Source organism: Aptenodytes patagonicus, chromosome 6 (genome assembly GCF_965638725.1).
Source record: "Aptenodytes patagonicus chromosome 6, bAptPat1.pri.cur, whole genome shotgun sequence".
Lineage (NCBI taxonomy): Eukaryota > Metazoa > Chordata > Aves > Sphenisciformes > Spheniscidae > Aptenodytes > Aptenodytes patagonicus.
Window position 1 is genome coordinate 71288607 of NC_134954.1, and position 23984 is coordinate 71312590.

Sequence of the window (23984 nt, forward strand, 5' to 3'; positions counted from 1 at the left end):
ATTCACAAAAGCAATTTTCTTCGTGTAAAGATGGGAAGGAGAATCAGCCCTTACGCATTGTGCGTTTCTGTAGTTTTTCTTCGTTTGTTTTTAAAACAACTTCAATTCACGGTGCTATTGGTGCTTTCAGTGGGTGTATTTTGACAGCATGGACCTATACTGCAAACTTGTGCACTTATACATGTGTACACCCCCAGTTTTCCTTCCAAAGAGTTCATTTGGATGCTAACCTGAAAATGTCAAAGGTCCGTGGGCTGATCTGCATTTAGCAACCTGGTAAACAGCTATTGGAGGGAAGAAAGTGCAGGACATGCTATTTCCATGATAAACTCTCATTCTCTGAGGATATTGATACAGCTTTTTAAATAGGGATTCATTGCATGCCTGTCAGCACTGTGCTGGGTAGAAAGACTGTGAGTAACATCTTGGAATATTTAAAGAAAATGTTTAAGGGGGGTGAGGGGACTTCACAGTTTTTTAATAAAGACATCAAGATACAATTATAGACAGAGGGTAGATCTATAAAAATATTGTAAGTGGATGTAAGAATAGGACAAATTATCATTCTTATAATTAAGCCTAATGGACCTTTCTGTGTAAGTTTGATAAGATGCCTTGCTAATATTCACACAATTTTTTTCTATTTAGTCAGTAAATTATGCATAAAGGACAAAACAGAAATAATCACCCAGACATCCGCGTCACTTGTGTCTGACTAATTCTCATCCATTGTCTTTTATAGTTTTAAAATGGGAGATGAAGTAGCAGGGCTGATATCTGTGCTGATAAAATATGTAATACTGACTGTTTTCTTAATTTAAGTTGCATATGCTCTTTTTGAAAATGAAAGATTGCCAACAGTCATTGGTGAGTTCCTTACATTGAATCAGTATGCAGTAGAGGCAAATTCTGTGGAATAGTCAAAAGAGCAAAGAAAGAGCGGGGGAAAAAAAAAAAGCTGACTTCATGTCATCTATACCTATTAAGTCAAACAGTGTAAGGAAGTTTCAAGGAAAGGGAGAAGAAAACACCAAACACCAGAATGCTTTTTCCAGAGTAGGTGGTGGAGGCAAGTTGTTTCTCTTATAATGTTGATTATTTTGGCTTGAAGTTGTATGAAAAAAATCCTGATAAGGAACCACATTTATCAAGGTGGGAATTACATTTTGCACTGATGGGTCTGAATTTTAATTTGAAGAGGATACAGAATATAGTTTTCAGTTAAATGAAAATAATTGGATGGAATAAAGGTGTGCTGTTCTCATACAAATGTATTTACATGTAGAAAATAACAAATGACTCATGAATTATTGTAAAATAATTGCATGGAACTCTATTCTGCAACAATTATAAATGCAATAATGCCAGTCGGGGGGGGGGGGGGGGGGAGGAAAAAAAAAAGAAAAAACCCAAGCAATTCTGGGATTCCCTCTCTATGAAGCCTAATTTCCATTTGAAGGACAAAAGTACTTTCTTATTCTGGTCTCAGAATTGGATCTCTGGGATTTCATTCCTCAATAGGATTTTGATTGATTTTATTTTAGTAGTTTTATCTTATTTCATAATGTTTGTATTAAATCAGATACCTCTGAGCACTTAATCATTTTTAGCTTCTCGATCTTTGTATTTAATATTATATTTGCTGTCAAAATTTAATATAAATAAGAATCATAATAAACGAAAGTCATTGATCAGATGCAGCAAGCTACAGCAATGACAGGGAACCAAAAACCTGATCCAGAAATCTTCGTCTGTAATAGAGACACCTATTGACTTCAGTGGGTTTGGGGTCAGGCCTCAAATGGAAACAAAACCCATCTATGCTTGCGAGACAGGTCAGCGGATGACCTGGAATATGATAGCCATTAATCCCCTGTAATAACTGTGTGTCCTTACTGAAAAATGGTGACTCGTAAGACAAATAGGAGGATGCTGCGCTGCGTTCACATGGTGTAAAGCAGAGAATCCACAGACCAGATGAGAGGCATCTGGTGTATAAAACCAAACTGTCTTTCAAACACCCTTATCATCTATCTCCTGATCATGAATTGCAAGAGAATTAGCTGGCATTGCCTGTGTGGGCCCCAGGAGATAAACGCTGGAGACTCCCAAACCTTCTTCATAGGCTGTATCCAGGAGAGGACATAGGTGACAGCAATACCAATGCTGCACGGTCCCCCTCCTAGGGATCGGGGGAGCTGCGCATCACTGAACAAATATCCCTAACTCAAGTGAGTCATCTGCTTAGAGAGATTAAAAGGCTCCTTCCCTTACTTTAGGAGCTATGTCACTGGGGAGCAAAAAAAAATCCAGGCATTAACTTGAGTGGGAAGGAGATTGACTGTGTAGAAAAGACTACACAGACTACTATGTGGTCCTTTTATCTGGAAGGAGACAGTCAGGGATACCTGATTTCCAGCCCCTTCTCCAAGGATTGTTTCCATAATCTGCATTAAATACTCGTTATTAGAAATAAAGGATTATATCTTGATTATGTGAGTATGTACTGGACATGCTTTGATAACGCCTATGGGACCAGGAAACCCATGCTAGTGTTGTAAATCAAAGAAATAAGCCTTTGGAAACAAAATGTAGTTTTACTTTCCAAGTGCTGATCCCAATATTGCTTGAAAATAAACCCCGATTTACTGATTAAGCCCATGGGTTCTTAAAATTTGCAATTTACAGAAGTGAAACTTAAGTTACCTTACAGTGTCTTTAGGTTGTAACGAGGTGCCTGTATTAGTGACGGCCATAGTGTCTGTGAACCTAGCTTGCTTTTCTAGGTGTTTCACAACACCTACTGGAGGAAATAAAGATCTCTAAACCATCCTCCCTGACGACTGCCAAATGAGGTTCAGAAGGTCAGTACTCTTCTGACCTGCAGAAGGGCACACATGTTGTTAGCAATACTGCAGCAGGGGAGCTGGCAGAGGCAGGGTCTTGGACTTGCTGTTCAGCTGAGGAGGAACTGAGAAGTGGTTCCCTGGGGAATAGGGAGCCTGGTCACTTCTCTCCTGGGGCTTTCAGCGGGGTGGCAACTCTTCCGGAGGTGGCTGGTTGGCTGTATTGATTCTAGCGAGCTCAGCCACTTTAGCATCACACCCAACTACTTGTCTAGGTGTGGCCCTCCACCTCCTAGAAGCCTTGAAAAGCACTCTGAGAACCAAGATGTTCAAATATCTTTTTTTTTCAACCATTTTTGCCATTTTATTTTCCTTTTTACCAGCTAAGGGGCGATTAAGATGAATGAGTGGGAGTGATAAATTTGGCGACAATGAGGAGGTGTGAACAACCTGTGTGGAGACAGCACAAAAATAGGGTATCTCCAATACCTCCCAGGAGAGGGTGAACATTAGCTAAATGAAAACTGCTGTATTAAAAAGTTCTACTGGCATATTTTTTTTTTTAACTCTACGTGCTGATGGGAGAGGAAAAAATTCTACTGTGTAAGATACCAAGTCTGGAGGGGAAAAAGAAAATGTTTTCATCATAAACTAAATGATAGCAAATTAAACCAGGTAACTAGTGTCATGCTGGCCATTTGGCTAGAGTATAAACAGGTTTACATTAATTGGCACTAATGAGGCTGTGCTATTTGGGGATTTATATTTAAATACCAACTGTTGTCCTTCCCATATGTGTTGATGAAGCTCTTCTAGATGGTCTTCAGGGATTGGCATAAAAATTTGATAAAAAACCTTAATCTGCATTTATGTATTGGTACCAAAAAGAATAAAGACAAATGTGTCATAAGGGATTTAATTTTAAAAAATATCTGTAACTTGGAACACACCATCACACTGACTTTCAGAACCCCTCTTCCACACAAACCCGAGCTAGGTTAAGTAACAATGCATGTAACGCTCAGCTGGCTACAACCCATATAATCATCTGTTGTTCTCTCCACAGCTTGTTTCTAGATAACTGTCTGTAATATTCTATTGGTTTTAAGAAAAGAGAGCTGGTACTTATGGAAGATATGTACTTTAAAGAGTTTTCTTTCTCACACAGAGGGGAAAAAGCTATATTGTCTGGTGGCTCTATGCTGCATGTTGTGTGCTAATCTTGTCCTGTTGTGTGCTAATCTTGTCCTATTTCTGCCTATCCCCTAGAGTTTTTCTGTGGCACCAAAACTCTTGGGGATGTTTAAAAAGGCAGTGAATATTGTGTGGTCTAACTATACAGTTCCCTAAACCGGGGAAACCACTAAGTACCTCAGTAAGCCTCTTGACTGCCTTCTGCAACAGAACGCAGCAGGCAATACTGGTGAAGTTTTGCCCTAAAGTACAGAGTACGTGTCATCAATTTTCTTTGCCAATAGATCTGTAAAGCCAAGTGCACAGATGCAATCTTGACCACAATGGTGTCTCTGAGCATTACAGTTACAGAACTATTCTTCTTATAAGGATCATTGAGCTTGTAAATTTTGCAGACACACGTTTGGATATAGAAACTATGGTCTGCCATGTTTGCAGTTTGACTTGGGCTTCTCTCCTTTCCCAGGACAAATGGAGTTAAACCACCAGGATATTTGGCATAGCTAGAAGGAAATATTAATTCAAAGTCCTGGTCTTGAAAGCTACGTTTCTAACGATGCCTTTTTCCGCCATCTGTATCCTGCCTGCTCTGCCCTTGTACGTGAGCACGGCTGTACACAAACGCCCCCTCCTATTTTTAAGGAAGAAAAACTAAAAGAGGCTGAACGTTGCACAGCCTGGAAACAACTTCAGTACAGCTGAGCACAGACTGCAGAAACAATAATGCTGCCTCTGGTTTCGAGATCTCAAAATTGTGAATGACGCTTCAGTGTTTGTAACTGCTATCGGTCTGGTGGGAGAACTTAGAAGCTGCTGATACAGCTTAAAAAGGGAAGAGTGTCATATCTATAGAGAGAATAAAAAAAGCCTTTGGGGTTACAGCAATATGTTGCCTTGGAAATACTTGAATTGATCAGTTTTACCATTCTATTCAAATATGTCACTTTTTAAAAAAGCTTTCCATCAAGGAAGTTTGGGTCTTGAATGATGCACCTTTACTGGCTGCTTATCAGCCACTTGTAAATATGCATACTGCAGAAGCTAAACTGTGGCATTTCTCATTTTAAGGTGGAATTGAATGACCTGAAAATGGATCCATCTTCTCCTGTGTTACCAGCAACCATTTTAGAGCAAACTGCCTTGCGGCTAGGATGCAGTCCTGCAGACAAGAAACTTGCTTTTCACTTAGATGAAGAAGATGAGCTAAAGCATCTTCGTGAATGTTTCTGTATCCCAAAAGTCAAGGATCTGCCTCCAAGTGAGAATTATAATTACAGTGGGGGAGCAGGGGGAAAGGGTGGGGCTTCACATCTTCTGCCTGTGTTTATCACAAATCTTTGGAAATCATTGTCACTTATGAGATAATTGAGCAATTGCAGTCATATCTGAGCACAGTATGTCCCTGATGTTGCTAAATTAATCCATCAACTTATTCTAGCACCAAAAGCTTTATGCTCTCATTCCCATCCTGAATAAAATGCGAGGATACAGTACTTACATGGTGCTTATGCTGTCAGTCAGCTGCTTTGAACAATATAGTGACTGATTGAAAATTATAGGCAGAAGCATTTTTGTCTAATGGTTTCAAACGGCAATGTAGCTTACAATAGTTCGGAGTAGTTGCTTCCTTGGTATAATATAGTTTGGTATTATCTATCTAGTTACAATTATTTTAGTTAATGAAAGAGATGGTACATATATTAACATTTATGCCTTATTGTTAGTAGTGGAGATGATTTTCTTCCTGAGGCCAAATGGAAGACTGTGCCTTAGAAAAAATAATTGATCTGAGCAAATAATTCATAATGAAACCTTTTATTTGAAGATCTTTCCTACTTTCCTCATGAATTGCCTACAAATAGGTAACTGCATATGGCTTCAATGTAGCCGTGCAAAATGGTTCTCCAAATATTTCTCCTTCATTCCTGGTCTGTAGGTTGTTTCAAGGAGCCTGTGGCATGCCGGGGCATGGGAGCAGGGGTAATTTTGATTGCTTTATTAAGAGAGGACCTGGTGTGCAGGCAGGGAGGCAGGAGGGGTATGCAGGAGGGTTGGCAAGCTGAGAGGGAAACATTTGCTTCAAGTTAGCACTCCTAGCCTAGCGAAAGTACAAAACATTTCCACGAGTTGTTTTTTGTACGCACCACTGCTGCTGTGTCTGGCCAAAATCATGCAGGGAAACCTGGTGGGAGCACGCACCTATGCAGGCAGCATGGTCCTGGGCTCTTCTCCTGCTTCCCAAGTCCTGTCTGGGTTTATTTTCAGCTCACAAATAGATGGGGAGCAAAAGCTGTCCCTGCTCTGCGGGCCCTGGTCATTGCATGCTGGAAGCTGAAGAAATGGCGTATTATTTCCTTAGATGGTGAGCATACATAGGCATAGTCATTCTCCTCCTTTTCTGCCTTGGCAGAAAGAATCTATTAAAAATTGAAGGAAAAAATATCATGGAAATTTCTTGCAAAATATTTTCATTTTCTAATAAATGCAGACACAACTTTCTGCAGATTTTTTTTTTTTCTGAAAGGAACAATACTGATGGTACATGAGAAATTACAGATACATTCACCAGATTATGTCAAGTAAAGATCTGTGACAGAAAATGGTATCAGTTGTCTGAATTCCTGGATGTCTTTTGAAACTATCTTTGTCTTCAGTATCTTTCTGCCTAGAGATGATGAATGTTGGGAATGCAGTTTGCTCCTGTCCTAAGGACAGGAGGATGATAAACCTTGGTTCTCTATGTACAGGTGGTATTGGCTTATCTTTCCCCACATTTAAATCCTTGAGTTTTGCTATTTATATTATTCAGAGCAGAACTGGACACTTTATAAATATTTAAACTAGGTGCTTCCTCCGCACGGAGGAGGTGTTCTCAGCCTGTCTGCCAAAAAGTCATTTTTTCCTTTTTCCCTCTGGTTGCTTCAGAGGGTTTCCTAAACCCCATCTGTTTGTTTGGGTATGATATTCTGTACTCAAAGATGCTTCAGCTGCCGCCGTGCCACTGCAAAATGTCCCTCCGAAGCTGGAAAGATGCTGGAAGGCAGCTCACGTGGCCGTTGCACTGCTGCCCTTAATCTGGCTGCGCTGTGGAAATCCAGCTCAACTAGGGCACCTGAACTTGCAGCCGTGTCTTTGAATGCAGCATGTAAAACGTCTTTCAAGAATATGAAAACTTTTCAGTGTAGTGTCTCAGCAGCTTCAGATTAAAGACTCTTCCGAGAAGTACGTAGAAGTTTTGATACCCCTGTGACAGTTTTCATTGCTTCCCTTCCAAGCTTCATTATTGTTTGTTTATCAATTACCATAATATTTAAACCCAAAGACTGCTGCTGTGGTTTTTTTTCCCCAGTTACTATAATATTTAGTCCTGAGACTGTGTATGTATATGTTTTAGCGAAGATAAGCAGCCTACATAGTAGTACCAGTTGAACAGCACAGAGAATCCATCATTCTTGTGTTCCCAAATTGAGGAGCTTTTTCCTCCTCTTTTTCCCATCTCTCTTTTTCCGTGCTTCAGCTGTCATTGGGAACAGCTTCCCTGCTGAAAAACAGCAGGGATGTAAATATATATATATATTTACATTGTGAGTCTATACGATAGAGGCAGATCTCCCATGACATTTATCTGAGCACGGGAGCGGATCCTAGATAACATGCTTCTGAAGATAAATGTCATTACAGATATTCGCCATCAAATACGCTTTATATATTTACATAAAACATTACAATGAGATTTTAAAATGAAGCTTTACAAGAAGCAGATGAGAACATCCATAGGAGACAATTATAAGATTACGTACATAAAAATACTTAGAAAGTCATAATAGTTTAGTTTAGCTATCAACTTATAAACTGTCACAGCTGTTTATTTGTTATATTGATCAAGTGGAAACCACTAACAGACTAACTCCCTGGCAAATCTTCGAGTTTTTATGTGCAAGCATGAGGGACAAGTCTCAGGTGAGCAAATAGGAAAAGATGACAGCAGAAGATTTAGAGAAATGTTTGGATCTCCTCGCCTTTCTCCAAGATGACAACAAAGTCTCTTTAACGCTTTTTCGTGCACTGGGGGGGAGATAGGAATGACTGGATTGCAGTTGGAAGTTGGGTGCCAAATCACCAGTCTGATTAAGGCTATGGCTTGTGCTCTGTCATCTTGTAAAGGAACAGAGCATCATTTGGGTTTCTTGGGAATAAAAAGATGTCCCAGAGTGAAGGCGTTGAGCTATATTTCCCTGAAGAGATGGTTAAAGGTAGTGGTTAATCTTACAAATCTGGCTCTTTGTTTGGAGGGCTTGTAAGGGGGGTATAGGAAGGTGTGAAAGAGGTGATCTTTTGTCCTTCAAAAGGGATAGGACTCCGGTAATGCATAAACAGATTTAGTCCTTCCTTTCTGGTTAATAAAGACATTGTATTTTTCCCTTTTGTTTGGACTGAATATTTCCGAAAATAAACTTGCTTTTTCTTTGAGGTTTAAAAGGTATAGAAATACATCTTTAATGTAGATGAATGAATATATTTAGTATACAAAATAGTGTAAGTTATTACATCTGACTAGTTTGCATGAATCTGAGTGGGTGTGAGAATAATTTATACTGTATCTAATTAATCTTAATGTAAATTATTGTTCATGTATTTTTTTTTTATTCAGGCTACTCTAAGGACACATTTCAATAATTATCTCCTGTTTCTTTTGCACCAGCCTTTACTTCATAAATTGTGCTTATTTCCTATTTGAATACTTCAATATATATTGCATGTCAACCGCAACTCCCCCAGAAATAAAAAAGGGCCAGTGCTGTGAGAAATGAAGGTAGAGTAATTTGGGGAAAGACAAGTGCTAGTCTTAAGAAAACAAACGTGTTACTGTAAAGAATATCACAGTGTCCGAGGGAAACGTTGGAGCGCAATGGTGTGCTGGTCAGGAGAAGTCGTGAAATGACAAAGATGCTGCAAAAAACAAGCCTAGTTTGGGAAGCAGCAGTGGTCAAAAATGAGTCTCTTAATGATGTCAGAGAGGGGAAAGTGAACAGCTTTTTGTGAAAAGGAGAAGAGTACAGCCCAATACAGAGTTGATCACGTGCCAAAAAAAAAGAATATGCAAAGTAACAGGCGTAAAAGTAGAAAACCACACTTTGTTAAAGTGGTAATGCCATCTCTCTCCAACAGTGACCCAAGAGGCGTTTTTATTTAGAAAGGACTGTGGTGCAAGAGAAGCTAACTTGCTTATAATTCCTTACCTGTTTTAATGCTTGATTCGAGTATAAAGAGTATTAGTGAGATTGAGCTCCAAATTCTTGAGCAAAGAGCCTTCTCTCTATTCCCAGTGAGACAGTAGTATTGTGTTTCTTGATAGCAAAAGAACTGTTAATAGAACCAATTTAGGAGCATGGATAATATTTATGCCTCTCTGTTTTCATTCATATTAGAATAGAGATGAAAAACAGACATAGTATCTGTAAAACAGATTAGGCTGAAATTGCTCTCTGACTTATGCTTTTTAAAAGCTTGTAAAGCTTTAATTAAGAAATTACCCAAGTTGTCTATACTTCTGAAAAATGTGTTTCTGGTGAAGTTCAATGAAGTTGGTAATTGGTAGTGCAAAAGGTAGTAAGAGACCTTTTCCAGGCATCTAATCTATCTTTCTACAGCCCTGACATAAAATTTTCACAGACAGAAATGCAATCTTATCATTCGTTTCTAGCATGTATCTTAACATATTCATTCATGTGATCTTTTTTTTCCTGTGGTATATTGACTGTATTCACCAAGAGTACGTGTAATGTTAGCTTTTGGGGTATTGTAAGTATTTGTATAGATGAATGCAAATTACTTACTACTTCTAGAAGGTCACCATCACTTGTCCCTCCAAGAATCTCTAACATGAGAAATAATAGAAAAAGGCAATGTTTGGATTGATAGATGATGACACGGGGTAATTAGATTGTTCAGAACCTCACTAGAGCTATTATTTATAAAATTCTACCGCCTTGCTTTTCTCCTAATCATTGAAAGGATTTGTCAACATAGATTTCCTCCTCCTCAGATGATGATGACATGAAGTGCAGCCCACAATATATGCTGACAAGACAAGAACTTTTGAGACTGCTTTAAAATATGCTGTGCAATGACTACATTTTTCTAAATAGTAATTTAATCATGCACGGAGAACTTGCATGAAAGACACAGATTTACCTAGTCTTAATTTTTATTAAATGCACAATTCAAGTAGCTTCATGACTCGGAGTAGGAATATATTGACGATGGAAGAAAAGTGGATAGCCTGGTCAGGAAAATGCTTCCTCTTCACTCACCGTTGGTTACAGACCTGACAAAATTGGTGCCAGTGGCTGCTTCCCCACACAGCCCCAGAGACCTGGGGATTTAATGCTGCCTGAAACTCATATTAGCTGCAGAACAGGTATAGATGGACTCAGCCAAAAATTGCAGGAGGACGAAGGGAATAACTGCTTGCAAATTGCCTGGCTGTCCTCCTCCTTAGATCCCTTTGCAGGGTCACCTGCGTGGTGTCCTGGGAGGAAGGTCAGGATACGGCACTTCCATTCGCACGTGGGGACCACGGTGTCCAAGGAAGCTCCAGAACGGGCAGAGCTCTGGGTGGTGGCACACGTGTGTGTGTGTGTGTGTGTGTGTGTGTGTGTGTGCTGTCCCTCCTGTGCTCACTGCCACGTGTGTGTTGTTTCTGTGGTTTCCCTCCGCAGCTGATCTGAGCCTGGTGAACGGAGAGGAGAGCTGCGTATACTTTGCTGGGAATTCTCTCGGGCTCCAGCCAAGAAAAGTTAAAACTTACTTGGATGAAGAACTGGACAAGTGGGCTCGAACGTGAGTACACGGCAGGGTATGCAAGATGCTAACCCATGCTTCAGATGAACGCTTCGTTTTGTTTCGGGATCTGCCTTGAAAACGCTTGAATAGAAGAGTAGTGTGTTAAAACCACTACAGCCCAGGAGTAAAACATGTCCAGTGTTTCCCTAGCACTATTTAAATCTCCTTTAAAAGTATAAGCAGTAAAACAGGCAAGGAGAAATTTCCAGCTGTGATAACCCGTGCTGCGCACAGTGGCTCTGCTTTGGCTCATCTGGAGGACCTGCAAGGTTTAACCATCCCCATCCAATTGCTATGTGTGTTTATACACAAGACACACAAACTCATTTGGTTACTGCTGCTTGCTGGTGAACATGATTCAGTTTCAGGCCCTGTGATTTTCTAATTAGTATTTTTAACTGCGTGTGATTCACCCTGCAGGCCTTGCAGCGGGCAGTTCCCCTCGAAATAGCACTGAGCGCAGGTGGTGCTGCTGCCAGTGCTGGCAGGTTTTTGGCTCCTCTTTTAAACCAGGTCTCTGCCTGACAAGTTCATTTTTTTTAGAAAGAAGGATTCCTGTCTTCTCAGGAGCATCTCAGTGAGGAGCTGAGGGTGGATCGTAATGAGCTCTGCTGAACGGAGCTGATGTAGGAGGGACAGGAGGACAAAAGAGGGACACATTTCAGCATTGCAGGAAAAGGGGCATTGTCATCGTAACAGATGGGAAACTTTTACATATATGGGGGGGGGAAGCTTTTTTTTATATATTCTACTTTGTTTCCATGGAGAGTCTGTGCTTTGAGATGTCCAGCACCTGCCTGAGCACCTGGATCAGGGAGGAGTAAGGAAAAAGATCAGTAAAAACCAGGGAGCTGAAGGTGGGAAAGGAAAATAACATCCAGATGAGTGAGTGAGCTGGAAAAGAGACGGACAATTTTATAGGGTGTGGGATATGAGTGGAACAGATGTGATTTCGTAGTGAGAGAGTAGAGGAAATATGGGGAGGCAGAAGAGGAAAAGCTAATTCTGCTAACTGGGCAACCTTGTTTCAGTAGAAACGCTGTAGACGGAGGCTTCACAATGTAAATGTGAAAACTCTGTAGCTGCTGTTTCACTTGTTAATATATGAATGCTGTGGGTTAATAAAAATGGTTTACTGTTTCTTATTTATTACTTACTTATAAGTGAGAAGAAGATTGAGAATGAATGGGAATGAATGTGAATTTTGTAAAGTGCTTGTTCCTTCTGGTTATTCATTCAGCACAACACTGCAGTTTCTCCAGTCATTTGAAAAAATTGCAACCCTGTCCATTTCTGTATGATTATCGCACTTTATCAGGGAAACAGCTGAGCTCTTTCAAAAGGTAAAAGTCAGATAGCACTCTTATCTGTTAGTGATGCACTGGGAGTGCAAACATATTTCAGCTCCTTCGCTGTACCTTTTCATTGGTTCACTTCCAGTCTTATGTTTGTCTTTGCTACAGTGAAGGATACTTTTTTCTTGATGATTATAAAAATCTGAAAGAAAAGGGTAGGCAGCATGTTTCTCCAGAAAATCAAAAGTACCTTTAGTAGCTGTATCTAAGGGGGGAAATATGGCTGAACAGGATTTCAAGCCATCGGAAGAGAGAGGGAGCAAATCTAGAAGGCTGTTTGCCAAAAACACAGCTTGGCCCCAAACACCTTACCCAGAATAAATCAGAAAGTTTAAAAAAACAAAAACCAAAAAAACCCAACAAAACCAAACACAAACTAAACCCAACAAAAACCCCACAACAAAATCCTGCTAGTTGCAGATGCACCTAAGGCAACTGAGAAAGTCAGGGTGAGGTCAAGCTAAATTTGAACGGAGCAGTTTATGCTTAAAGAAGCTGATGGGCGGTATTGGGTGCTGGGTATGTTGGAAGGTGAAGGAATAGGTGGCTGGAAATGCACAAATAGATGCTTTTACTCCAGTCACCAAGGATAGCTTAGCAAAATCCAGTCTAAGGTAGTAGCTGTTACCAGCCGAAGCCTGTTCATGGCTTGTGTGTTGGCAGTGTGGAATTTAGTGTCTGTGGCTTAAATAAGTAGTGAGAATCTAAGAAATGGCATGCAAATTAGGTACATCCTTCAAGTTGGCAATGATATAGATTCTGGCTCTCTTATTAATTGGTTTATCGCATTTTCTGTTTGTTGTGTCTTGGGACTCATCTCAAATAGCTACTATGCTTGTCTATTTAAATGGTTTTCACTGCTTACAGCTGATGGCAGTAGTGAAAAGGAAGATTACCTGGTAGCTGTTGTCAAGGGCAGGGAAGCTCATAGCTTTGGGTCTGCATGGTGATGGCAACTCATTAGAGTAAGGCCTGGAGAGAAAGAGGCCTTTTCATGCATTTCTTTCTTGTTGTGTTCCCTCTTATAGTGTCACTGTCCCTTTTTTCTCCTCCCCCCCACCTTTAAATGGTGGGTTATAGCTTTCTTCTCTTACCTCTGCCTCCCACGTACCTGTTCTGTTTTTGTATTCTTTCTTTCCACGTTCCTTAGTCCTCTTTTTTATGCTAATGTATAAAGATTACAAATTCAAGCCACCGGCATTCTTAGTATGGATTAAAATAGAGCCTTTGAGACTTCATCTTTCCTTCTGTTTTGATTTCGGCTAAATCCAAGATTTATTGAATGAGGGGCAAAAAGGGATGAAGACTTCTCTTCTGTGCTTAGCCTAGAGTAGCCAGTAATCCAGTTTTTTGAAATCTAAAAGACCAAGGTTCAAGTGACTTGTTTGGTTGGATAAAGGCCAATAGGTGCTTTGCAGTGTCTTGTTTTCCCTTCCCCCCCCCACAACTGTTTAAGCAATTAATGGATTTTATAGAACCATTATTGCATGCGAACATACTCTCTGCAGCGGGCAATGTCTCTCACATCCGAGTAACTCATTAAAGTGGAACTATTAAAACAGAAGGGAGTCTACTCTAGTCAGTTGTTATGCTCTTGTGAAGGGCTGGTAGGGTGATTGGGGAGCTGGAGAACCTGCTGAGGAAGTCTTGAGGATTAGAGACGTTTAGTTGAGGAAAATGAAGACTGAAAGGAAAAATGATTGTTCTCTGTGAATGTATCAAGGGGCAAACACAGGGTAAGAAAGGAGCCACTTACGTGAAATGACATGCTGGCACAGTAAATATAAACTAGGAATTAATAAATTTAGGCTATAAACTAAATATGTATATATACTTCTAAGCATTGAAGTAGTCTGGCAACAGGCTTCTGACATGAGTATAGTAGACAAAAAAATCCAAGTCTGTGGAGGGCTTTATAATATAGCACCTGCGGTAGCAAAGGACTGTTTTCAGTGAGTCAAAAAGTATCTTTGGTTCTATGTGCTGAACTAATCCTGCAAGATAGAACAGCCCAGCAAGCGGGAGTGCAGCTTGGCGGGGCTTGGTCATGTTCTGTTTGACAAACCCACTTCTCCTGCCATTCGGCGGGAATCATCTCTGCATTGTACCTTTCAGCAGGTTGTATGTTAGAGCTGTAAATGCCTGGTTTAATGCCCTGGGTTTTTTAGTTTTGCCTTCAATCTACTGCTCCACACAGTTCTTTTTCTTTGGATATGTCTTCCTTTCTTTTGGCTATTTCTTTGCTTGAAACCATCGTCAAACTTCAAAGTCTGTATTGGCTCATTAAATACCTTGCATCATTTTTGGCAAAGAAGCAAGAAGGAAATTTCCACTTGAACAAGATTTGGATGAGTGCAGAAGATTCCTGAAGCTGGCAATTAATTTAAATCCCTTTTGCTACCTCCTTTGAAACCCTGGGATCATATCAGAAATGTGTTTCTAGCTCCCCTAGTGAGCTTTAAATCAACCAGACCTCAGCGAATAAAATGTGGCATTGTGATTTCTTGCCAAATTGAAAATAAAATGGTAACCGACTAAAAATTAATTTGCACAATGAGGAACTCTCACAGTAGTTTAAGAAATAATTCTGTTTGTATGATGCTTTATGATTTGATGGGCCACGTTTTGTATCCATTAATCTGGGTACCTTGATTTAAATCTCTCTCTTGCTACCTAAGGTGCAGAGGAAACAAAATGAGACATAGGCTATCTGTGTCTGAGGGGAATGCCAGAAGCACTGCAGTTGTGTCCTTAAAGATTATTACCCCCAGTGCCTACCAGAGCTGAGAGAGGCGTGGCATAATATACAGAGGTATAAATTCTCTGAGGCAGAGCATAGAATTTTACAACCTAAGTGTAATAGGATGTATTGTGCCATCAGCAAAGGCTACAGAGTTTCATGTGATTAAAATAAAAAAAGGGGCCAAGAATATGCCTTTAACTACCATTTTAGCTGCAATAATTTTTGTCTCTTGGCATTTATGTTGGCCATCAAGAGCGAGGCAAGCTGTAAGCTGTGCCTTAATAATAATAATAATATGAATAATAATTAATGCTGGCTCTCCCTTTTTCAATATACTTAAATTTCCATGTTTTCTTCTCATAATAAAATATTCTCACGCCCAAAATCTCATATCTGTTTTCATGATAACTTGGAAATTTATTCTGAAATTTTGTTAGTCCTGTGTGCTGGTAGAGAGAGCTTTCATCGGTAAATTCCCATTAGAAGGACACTAATGGCTATAAAATCAGAGAAAGCTAATGAAAGAGAATCCCATAGGTAGTTAGGGCTTCTTTTTTCCCATCTTATTATGTTCGCTCTCCTCTTTCAGAAATACAGGTCCCCTCAGGCTGGGAGCCACTGAAAATCTTTGGGGTTTTTTTATTTTAACAGTCTGTATTGCCTCAAAGTCCCTTGATCACTATATTACAGCTAAGAATAAGAAGGGAAATTAGCAGTAAATGTCTTGCTGTTTGTGAAACACATACCGCTGTCTTCAGGGAAAGCAGATGCATTACGGTCTGATAGAAGGGAGGAACTTTTAGCACTAATCCTGCCCCTTACTGCATTTTCTCCCCTACCCACCTACTGCCTTTATTCCTCATCTATGAAACATTCTTGTAAATGAGTGCTATTTCACGCTGCCCGCTTTCTGCTATCAAGGTCTCATCAGAGAGAAATTCTAAAATGGAGAAAAGTGGTCAGCTAGTGTACTGTGACCTTACCCGAATTAGGGATCGGGGTCCTTCTTCTTGTCTGTGTGGGGTTGGACTTTTTGAATGTAGGGAGGTTATTTTATCTGTAAGAGATGTTCAGTAGTACCTGTGCCCTCCTTCAGCTGTTGACCTAAACTAGTCCAAAAGCAAACGGTATTTTGCAAGGATAAGAGGCATGAAATAGTTAATACAAACTGTGCTTTTTGCAGCAGTTCTTCTTTAGGACTGTGGTTCTTTTGGAAATATGCTTAGGAGGCGAGAATTAGACCCAAGTCAATCAGAAAGGGTCTGACTGTAAAGCATCCAGGTAATTTGTGTGGGAGACGGAACAAAATTCTATTCGAGAAGGGAAAGTAGGAGGTGGATAGGGAAAACCAATCTTTTAAATAGCCTTAAGCATGGGGGACTAGCCGGTAGTGTCTCATATGCCCTCCTTTCTCATGTCTTAATCTGCCAGACGTCTTCTCATGATTTTGAGTGAACATTGTGTGCCTGTTCCTCTTTAAAAGCTTTATTACTTGTTCTCTCCCCCCCCCCCCCCCCCCTTTCTTTCATCACAGCTTTTAGGGCTTTTTTTGCTCTCTACCCAGTTTTCTACTGGTTTTGTCCCTGTTTTGAAACAGCTTTATACTTGGTTTGCCTCAGCAGCATGCAGCCTGGCATTTCCGACTCTACAAGTACCCCGTGGTGCTCAGCAAATATGAAAATCATCCGGTGTGAGATGGAAGCCCAGAGCAATGTTCCCCTGGATTAGCACCGTTATTACTTTTCTCAATCTGCCTTCATTTGCATTTAAATCTGTACACTACATCGTGCGTGTTTAAGAAACTTTGCAACCTTTTATTTATATATGCACGATGGCTACCTTTAGAAGTTTACTTCTCTGTCACATTTGAAGCAAAAATTAGTTCAGAGCACTTAATCCAGAACTGCATGTACATATCTGTCACTTCAGAGTAGTGATGCATTCAGGTTTAAGGTGCCTGTATGATCCACTGTAGACAGGAACAGTTTGCAAAATAAAGTTTCTAAATGCCCTCTGTCAAACCAAAAAGCTTTATGCACACTTAGATCTAGAACAATTTGGCAGGGAGAAGAGAAGCAATAAAAATCAGCAAGCAGCTCAGTTTGGGCAGGTGCTTCCCTGCATATACATTAAGTACCTGCCGGTTTATGCAGAAGGGTGAGTTCAGACACGAGATTCAGGAGGATAGAAATTGTTTCTGACAAGAAATATTTCTGTCTGGGAGCAAGGCAGTATTCAAGTCTACCATCCTCTGCACCATACAATGTTCAGCTAGAAATGCCGATGGAGTAACTCTGCAGGGTGATCTCTGCTCTCTGTGTAGTTTATGTGAGCTGGGGTTAGCGGGGTGCCATCCTGCACAGGGCACCGCCATGCCCTTTCCCGGCGTGCCTGTTCCCGGAGGCTTCTTGCATCCATGCAGCCACTTCCAGAGGGCTTGTGAAAAAGCCATCATCTGTAATTTGAGGGATTTCTAGAGGAATTTTGAGGGCCAAAATAAATAGTTTTCAAGCAATTGAAAACCTGTAAGAAACCAACAAATGAATTGCATTTGCTACGAGCTTTAATGGTATGATAAAAGTGCCGTGCTCATCTTAGGTGAGTCTGCTCCTCCTCCAAATGTGGGATCTCCAAATCAGGTACGTTTCTTAGGACTGATCTGAAGGGAACAGCATATGTTTTCATCATTTGCCTTTTTTTTTTTTTTTTTTTTTTTCTTTTTTCAGAGGCGTTCATGGCCATTTCAATGGTCAGCGCCCGTGGGCTTTGGCAGATGAGTGCATCCTGGACCTGATGGCTGAGCTGGTTGGTAGGTATGAACTGCAAGGAAAAAATCTTTCTCTAGAAATGAAAACAAATTTGGTTTCTTTTAAGACTGAAAGTCCCGAAACTCTGTAACCAGAATTTGTTCCTTGAATTCATTTGTTTTAAAGTAGATTTTTTCTGACTGCCTTGTGCATGGACTAACACTTTATTTTAAGGCTGCAAGTGATTTAAGAGATGAATGTATGCGATAATATATGAGCATAATGCATATCATGAAACTAATTGTAGCAAAAGGTTTCTTGGAGCATCATAAACCACTTGGTCTAACACGTGAAGCCCTTTTAAAGGGCACTTGGCATTACAGATTCTCAGTCTCTCTCCTAGAAGTAAACCAATGAACTTTCCCCTTTGAAAAATGATTTCTATCCAGACATTTTCTGCTTTTCCTCCTTTCCCCGCCACTAAATCCAGCCTCGTATTTGAGAACTGCTTATGTCAATGAAGCAGATAATTGGGGCAGGACATGCTATTTGTAAGTTCCCATTACCCTGCTGTACCCCTTGAGGAGTCTGCAGTGCTGCAGGACCTTGGCAGTAAATGCATCTGGTTATTCTAGAGATTGAGGAGGAGCCCTGGAGACTTCTCCTGGTGAGTTTGCCAGCCGTGAAAGCAGTCGTCTGAGTCTGAATGCAAATTTCCTCTATCACCTCTTACTTTAACCTGTGTGTAGTTGCTGAAATAATCTTTCACTGGGATTTCCTTCAGAGCTGCTGCTGTCAGAAGGGGGAAGAGAAATGATCTTGGCAGGGTTTCTCACAGACCCCTTTTCTCTCCAACCCTTACAGCCATTGTCAAGGCTAGGTTAGTAGATTTTAGTGAGATTTGGCCGGTATTTCAATTTTTGCTGTTGAAGGCAACTGTCAATACTGACTGTCTGAACTGAATTATCATGTGTTCATTTGTGCCTTCACTAAGGAAAAATATTACAGTTAAGTTGACCTACTGTACGCTAGATATTGTCTTGTAATTTCTCCTCCAACTATAGACAAGTGTTCAATGAGAAAGTTATGGTTTTTCTCCTTCAACAGAAGCAAATGGGGTCTGAACAACTGGAAACAGAGACATTAAGGAATGTTCCATGGCAGGTTTATTTATATATTTATAAATAAAGTCACTTCCTGATTTCTTCATGAAGTTTCCAAATAGCTAAACCACTGGACATTATTATTGGAGCAAAGCAAATATAAGAAAATATTGTTATAGTTGGTCTATCCATGACGTAAGCACGAAGATAACATAAAGGTGAGCATGGCTAGACCGGGCATCACTGGGCTGTGCGGAGCGATCCCATCTGCAGAATGAAATAAAAACCAAAATGCAGATTGGTTGTTCTGGTTTTGGAAGTTGCTGCCGTAGTACCTAGAATTGCTCAGGAGGTTAAGAAATTACTTTTATTGCTTTCATTACGTTCAAGGGCAAGCTCGGTACATTCATCCGTTAACTATCATAGAACATAAAAATGTGAGAATATAAAGGGGTGGAGGATGTTGAAATGCTGAACGCAGCTGATTTAGGGATTTCTATAGTTGGACCGATCTTTCCTGGCCAGTGGATGTTCTCGTTCTGGTAGGGTATAACTGGGAAGCTGTGGGCAGGTGGGGAAATGTGACCGGTCACACAACTAGCCCGATGCATAGTAAGGGCTTTTAAATTGGAAACCTTGAACTTAATTAACTGGAGGGTGGAGAATTTATCTTACACCTTATGAGAATGGGAGGGTAGTCACACTACATACTTTCAGGCACTTCAATTAGTAAAGTAACAAGGTAGACCATTGATGCTCTTCGCATAACCAGGAGAGAGCGCCAAGGTCTCCCAAAGGGCAGCTTGAAGCACCTGAATTATCCTCCTCCTCTGCACCACCTTCTGTGAATGTTTGCCACTGCTCCATTTGCAGGACGTGGGCCCCCGTGAACTCCCCGCAGGGTGTCGGGGCAGGCTGAGCACTGACCTCCTGCCAGTGCCGGCGCCGGGATCAGTTTGGCCTCAGCTTTATGTTAAGAGTCGCTGCGGAGAGCAGGGAGTCAGGCTGGGACTTTTTTTTCCCTTAACCATCTGTCCTGTAGAGGCTGTCAGCTCAGTGTGTATTACAGTATTTGTTTAACTAAAAGTATTCTGGGTGTAAGGAGAGGGAAATGAGAGATTTTCTTAAACTTCATCTAATTTCTTATCAGTCTCTCTATTTTTCTTTTCTCTTCCAAACTCTATATGACACTGGTGCTTTTTTTTATCGCAATGGCCAGACTACACTGAACTTATTACAACTTTGTTCATTTTAAACGTATATTTTAAAGTTTTCTATAAAAAAATTATGATGACTGAGGTCCCTTTACCATTAACCTACTTTTGTTTTCAAAATTCTTTGTTGGGAAGGGTTTCATAGTCTTGTTTTCCTCAGCACTAAAGGGCACGTCAGCATTATCAGTTTGGATTTTGTTCTCCGGATTTTTTGGACTTTGCTTAATTGAATTATAAAATGTGTTTTGGGTTTAAATCTGGCCGTCAGATTCACGTGCCAGCAGGATTTTATTTATACAATATCCTCATAGCTTTTTTCAGGACCTAGGTGAGTGATTCTTAGAATGCAGATGAATTAATATTTCCCAAATAATGGATACATCATAATAAAATCTGATTTTTAAAATTGTAGGCAATAGTGAAAAGGCTAAGAGAATAAACACAGGGAAAACTTCATGTTAAAATGCTCTCTTCCAATGTGGTATTTACGATTAAGTACTGTTTTCCAGCAAGGTGTAATAATGAGTATGTATGCGTTGAGTGAATTCTGAATTTCCTTTTTTAGTGAATTTAATGTAAGAACATAAACAGAATTTTACCTGTTTTTTATTCAATATTTAATATGTTACGGAGCAGGAGGAATTGCCATTTCTCACTTTAAGTAGTAGTAGTAAGTAAAAATTATTTGGTGAGACTTACTCAGGAATGGACTAAAGACTGTAAAGTATCTTTGTCCGTTTAATGGTTTATGGTGCTATAACACCTTGCTTATTAAATGCAGTCACATTTTCTTGTTCAATGAGAGTTACAGTAGTAAATACATTGTGAAATGCAGAGTCAAGGTCAGTGGAGGCCAAAGCTTTTTTTCTATGCTCACGCCGAGTGGCATAACGTGGTGACGGTAATCTTGGCTTCTCCTACCAGACTTTATTAAAACATTACAACCTTGGCAGGATCACCTTCTGATGGAACAAGATTAACTGTATGTCTGCTGCTGTACAACGTGCTCAGGCAGGTCTCTGTTGAGGGAAGACTGAATGCTTAGCAGATTCGTAGTGACTTTGAGTGATAAGGATTATTTGAAATTACCAAACTGTTTTCAGAATTGGGGCCCGTTAGCCTTTTTTCAATCATTTTACAAAATGTTTTTTACTTACTCTGGTGAGGATCAGGCTCCCCGCTGCAGTCAGAGAGGAGAAGGATGGCAGTGTCTGCCTAACGCAATCATAATTGTCTCTGAAGTTGTACTTTGTAAATGCTGCTTCCTTTTATTAAAGAGGAGATTTATCAAGCAGAACATACAGGTTTTAGCCTGTCTTGGAGATATGGTATAAAGTTAGGAAATAAAGAAAGCAAACATAATTTTGTCTCCTGTGTGCTGGGTCTTTGAATATTGTAATAGGTTAATTGGATCATAGAAAGGTTGTTTTCTGAAATGCAGGGCAGGTTATAAAGGATAACAGTTTTCCAATGACTCGGATGAGGTTTGTTTTGTGGGCATGAAATTCAATAATGGAAAGCTTTTAATAAATATAAAATTTACGGAAGACCAAGACTTACATGACAAATGTAGTGTCATATTTAATTTGGGATGCTAGCATGCAGCTAAAAGTGATCTACAGATTAACCATTTGTTTTATACGGAAACAGTACAGCAGGCAGAGGATTGCTCATGCAGAATTTGCTGTGAAAGCCAGATTTCATGGAAGGAGCAGAGGGAGAAATAAGAACAATACCATTTCTTGATGCTATCCCTTTTTTCAGCCTCAAGAGTTCCATAGAAATATTAAGACTGCAAATAATACTGTTTTGAGCTGCAATCACTCTCTCTAGCTCTATTCTGTATCTGCAATAGGACAGCTACAAGGTGACCTCTTCCAGCAGCATGGAGCCTGCAGATGCAATGTTATCAGAGGGAAGAAAAGAAAGCAAAGGAGAGGCGTTTAAGTGAGGAAAAGAGCTTATTTTTCCCTATGAAGAACTAGGTCTACTTATATTTCTTCCCACAAACTTGATGATGTTCCTGGTGTCTGAAGGAGGGAACTTATTCATGACATCTCTTTTTCCTCCTGGTTCATCCCCTGGATGGGTCCTCCAGAGTCACTGACAACTATTGACAAATCTTTCTGTCCAATGCTTGGAGATTTCAGCTATACAAAGAAAGGCCCTTGAATACCTCAATCAGAATGGTTCTTGGCTTTTCCTGTGGTGGCAGAAGCTGAGGTCTGCTTGGCAATGATTTATGAATAAACCCTTCCTAATTATAGATTTCCATGTTCTTTGGCTATATTTGCTTGTATTGAGTTCAACCCATGGTTATGTCTTTTTCCTCGGCTGGCAAAGTAACTCCATGAACCTAAACTCTGTGGGATATGGTGGGAGTGCCTCAGCGCTCTTGCTGTCTTTCCCCTATGTTGGTTGGGACCTTGTGTGCCCTCCAAGGCAAGGACAGGAGAAAGCCAGGATTCGCCTCTCTGTTTCTTGTGGCTCCCCTTACCCACTGTACCCCAACATCATGTTTTCCTTTCTTTATCGATCTCAAGGGTGGCTGTTGCCCTCCCTGCCTGCTTATACTTGTCTTCATCCCTCCCTGTCTGCAACCTCTTTCCACCTTTGGCCAACTCTACTTCAGGGGTGATGACTAGGGCAAGGCGCATGAGCCTATCTTCCAGCTGAAGATGACTCTCAAAGCACTGATTTGTGTCAAGGGTGAATTACTGTTTTTCAACAACAGACATCAGGCAAAATGGAAAGAAGCAGGAATAGATTTTCTCTATATCTCAGTGGTGCCCTGCCCAACACACAGTCCCTTGTCCTGCCTAAAACCTTTCACCAGTTTTGATAAGGGTTGGAGAATTTACTAGGTACTTTGTAATAACAATTAGTTGTTACTCCATTAGCTCTGCCCAGGATTAGCTATAGCCAAAAAGCATCTGTAATTAGCCTCTGGGGAGCTATGCGGGTATGACTTCTTCTTGCAAAGTTGCTACATTAATAATGGTCTGTTATATTCAATAGGCCAATTTTGTTTGTTTTTTTTATTAGGCATGAGATTTAGCTTGACATTACAGTAACTACTTACAATAGATGATTATCTCAATAAGTTTTCTGACTTGCTTTACATATACACTTATGACAAAAATAACCCTGCAAGTCTTGCTTTGCATGTAGTCTTCTGACCTGATTTTTGTCTGAAGTATTAACGATAATAAATCCACTGGTGGTTTGCCAGGAAATGGAAATACTTCATTGTTTTTGGTTTTCTGTGGCTGACCTGAAAAAATAAATATATTCCTGCCAGTGTGGTGTAGTGAGTCAGACAAGAAATCTTTTTACTTCACTGTGGTGACACCTCAAACACTTGTTTACTTTCCAGTCTTCAGAGAGACATTGACTGAAAACATACTTTTGCTTCCTCAGCACTGTACTAGATTTCTCTGAAATTATAAAGAAAACCCCTAACCAGCTTTTTTTATTATTATTATTATTTCAGGGGCCCAAAGACATGAAGTAGCCTTAATGAATGGGCTGACTGTTAACTTGCATCTCCAAATGGTATGTCTTTAGGATGTTTATTTGATGTTGTGTCAACAAATATTTTTTCCCTTTCTTTGTGAATGTAAGCAAAGTGTTTTCTGAGGACCTCACGGAGACAGCACTGAATGATAGCCTAACTTTTCTGAAGTCTTGGGAGCTGTATCTTGAATGATGCTTTGGCTTGTGCAAGACCTGGCTCCACTTAATATCAAGCAGAAAAGCTGGACAGAGAAATATTTTCGAGGACTTTGTAGGGGAAGTTTGAGCTGTTCTCACATGTGCTGCATGTCAGTCCTCAGAGAGGAGACCTTATTGCATACAGCCTGTCTCTGGTTCTCTAGTATTTCCAAAGATTTGGTTCAACTGAATGAAGACGCGAAGCTTCATTTGTGTGGTTCA

General features: G+C 40.2%; 1 protein-coding gene across 2 annotated transcripts in view; it reads left to right on the forward strand.

Annotated features, from left to right (window-relative positions):
- The first annotated feature begins 227 nt into the window (after positions 1–227).
- The window catches only part of KYNU (kynureninase), a 59406-nt gene continuing 35649 nt past the window's right edge, over positions 228–23984 (forward strand). The window contains exons 1-5 of one of the 2 annotated variants that reach the window (XM_076340807.1): positions 228–245; positions 5109–5298; positions 10763–10883; positions 17711–17793; positions 23542–23603. In XM_076340807.1, coding sequence (XP_076196922.1) covers positions 237–245; positions 5109–5298; positions 10763–10883; positions 17711–17793; positions 23542–23603 — 465 coding nt within the window. In that variant the 5' untranslated portion in view covers positions 228–236. Of the gene's footprint in view, positions 246–303; positions 414–5108; positions 5299–10762; positions 10884–17710; positions 17794–23541; positions 23604–23984 lie in introns of those variants that run through there. The other variant, XM_076340806.1, reaches the window with a different exon arrangement.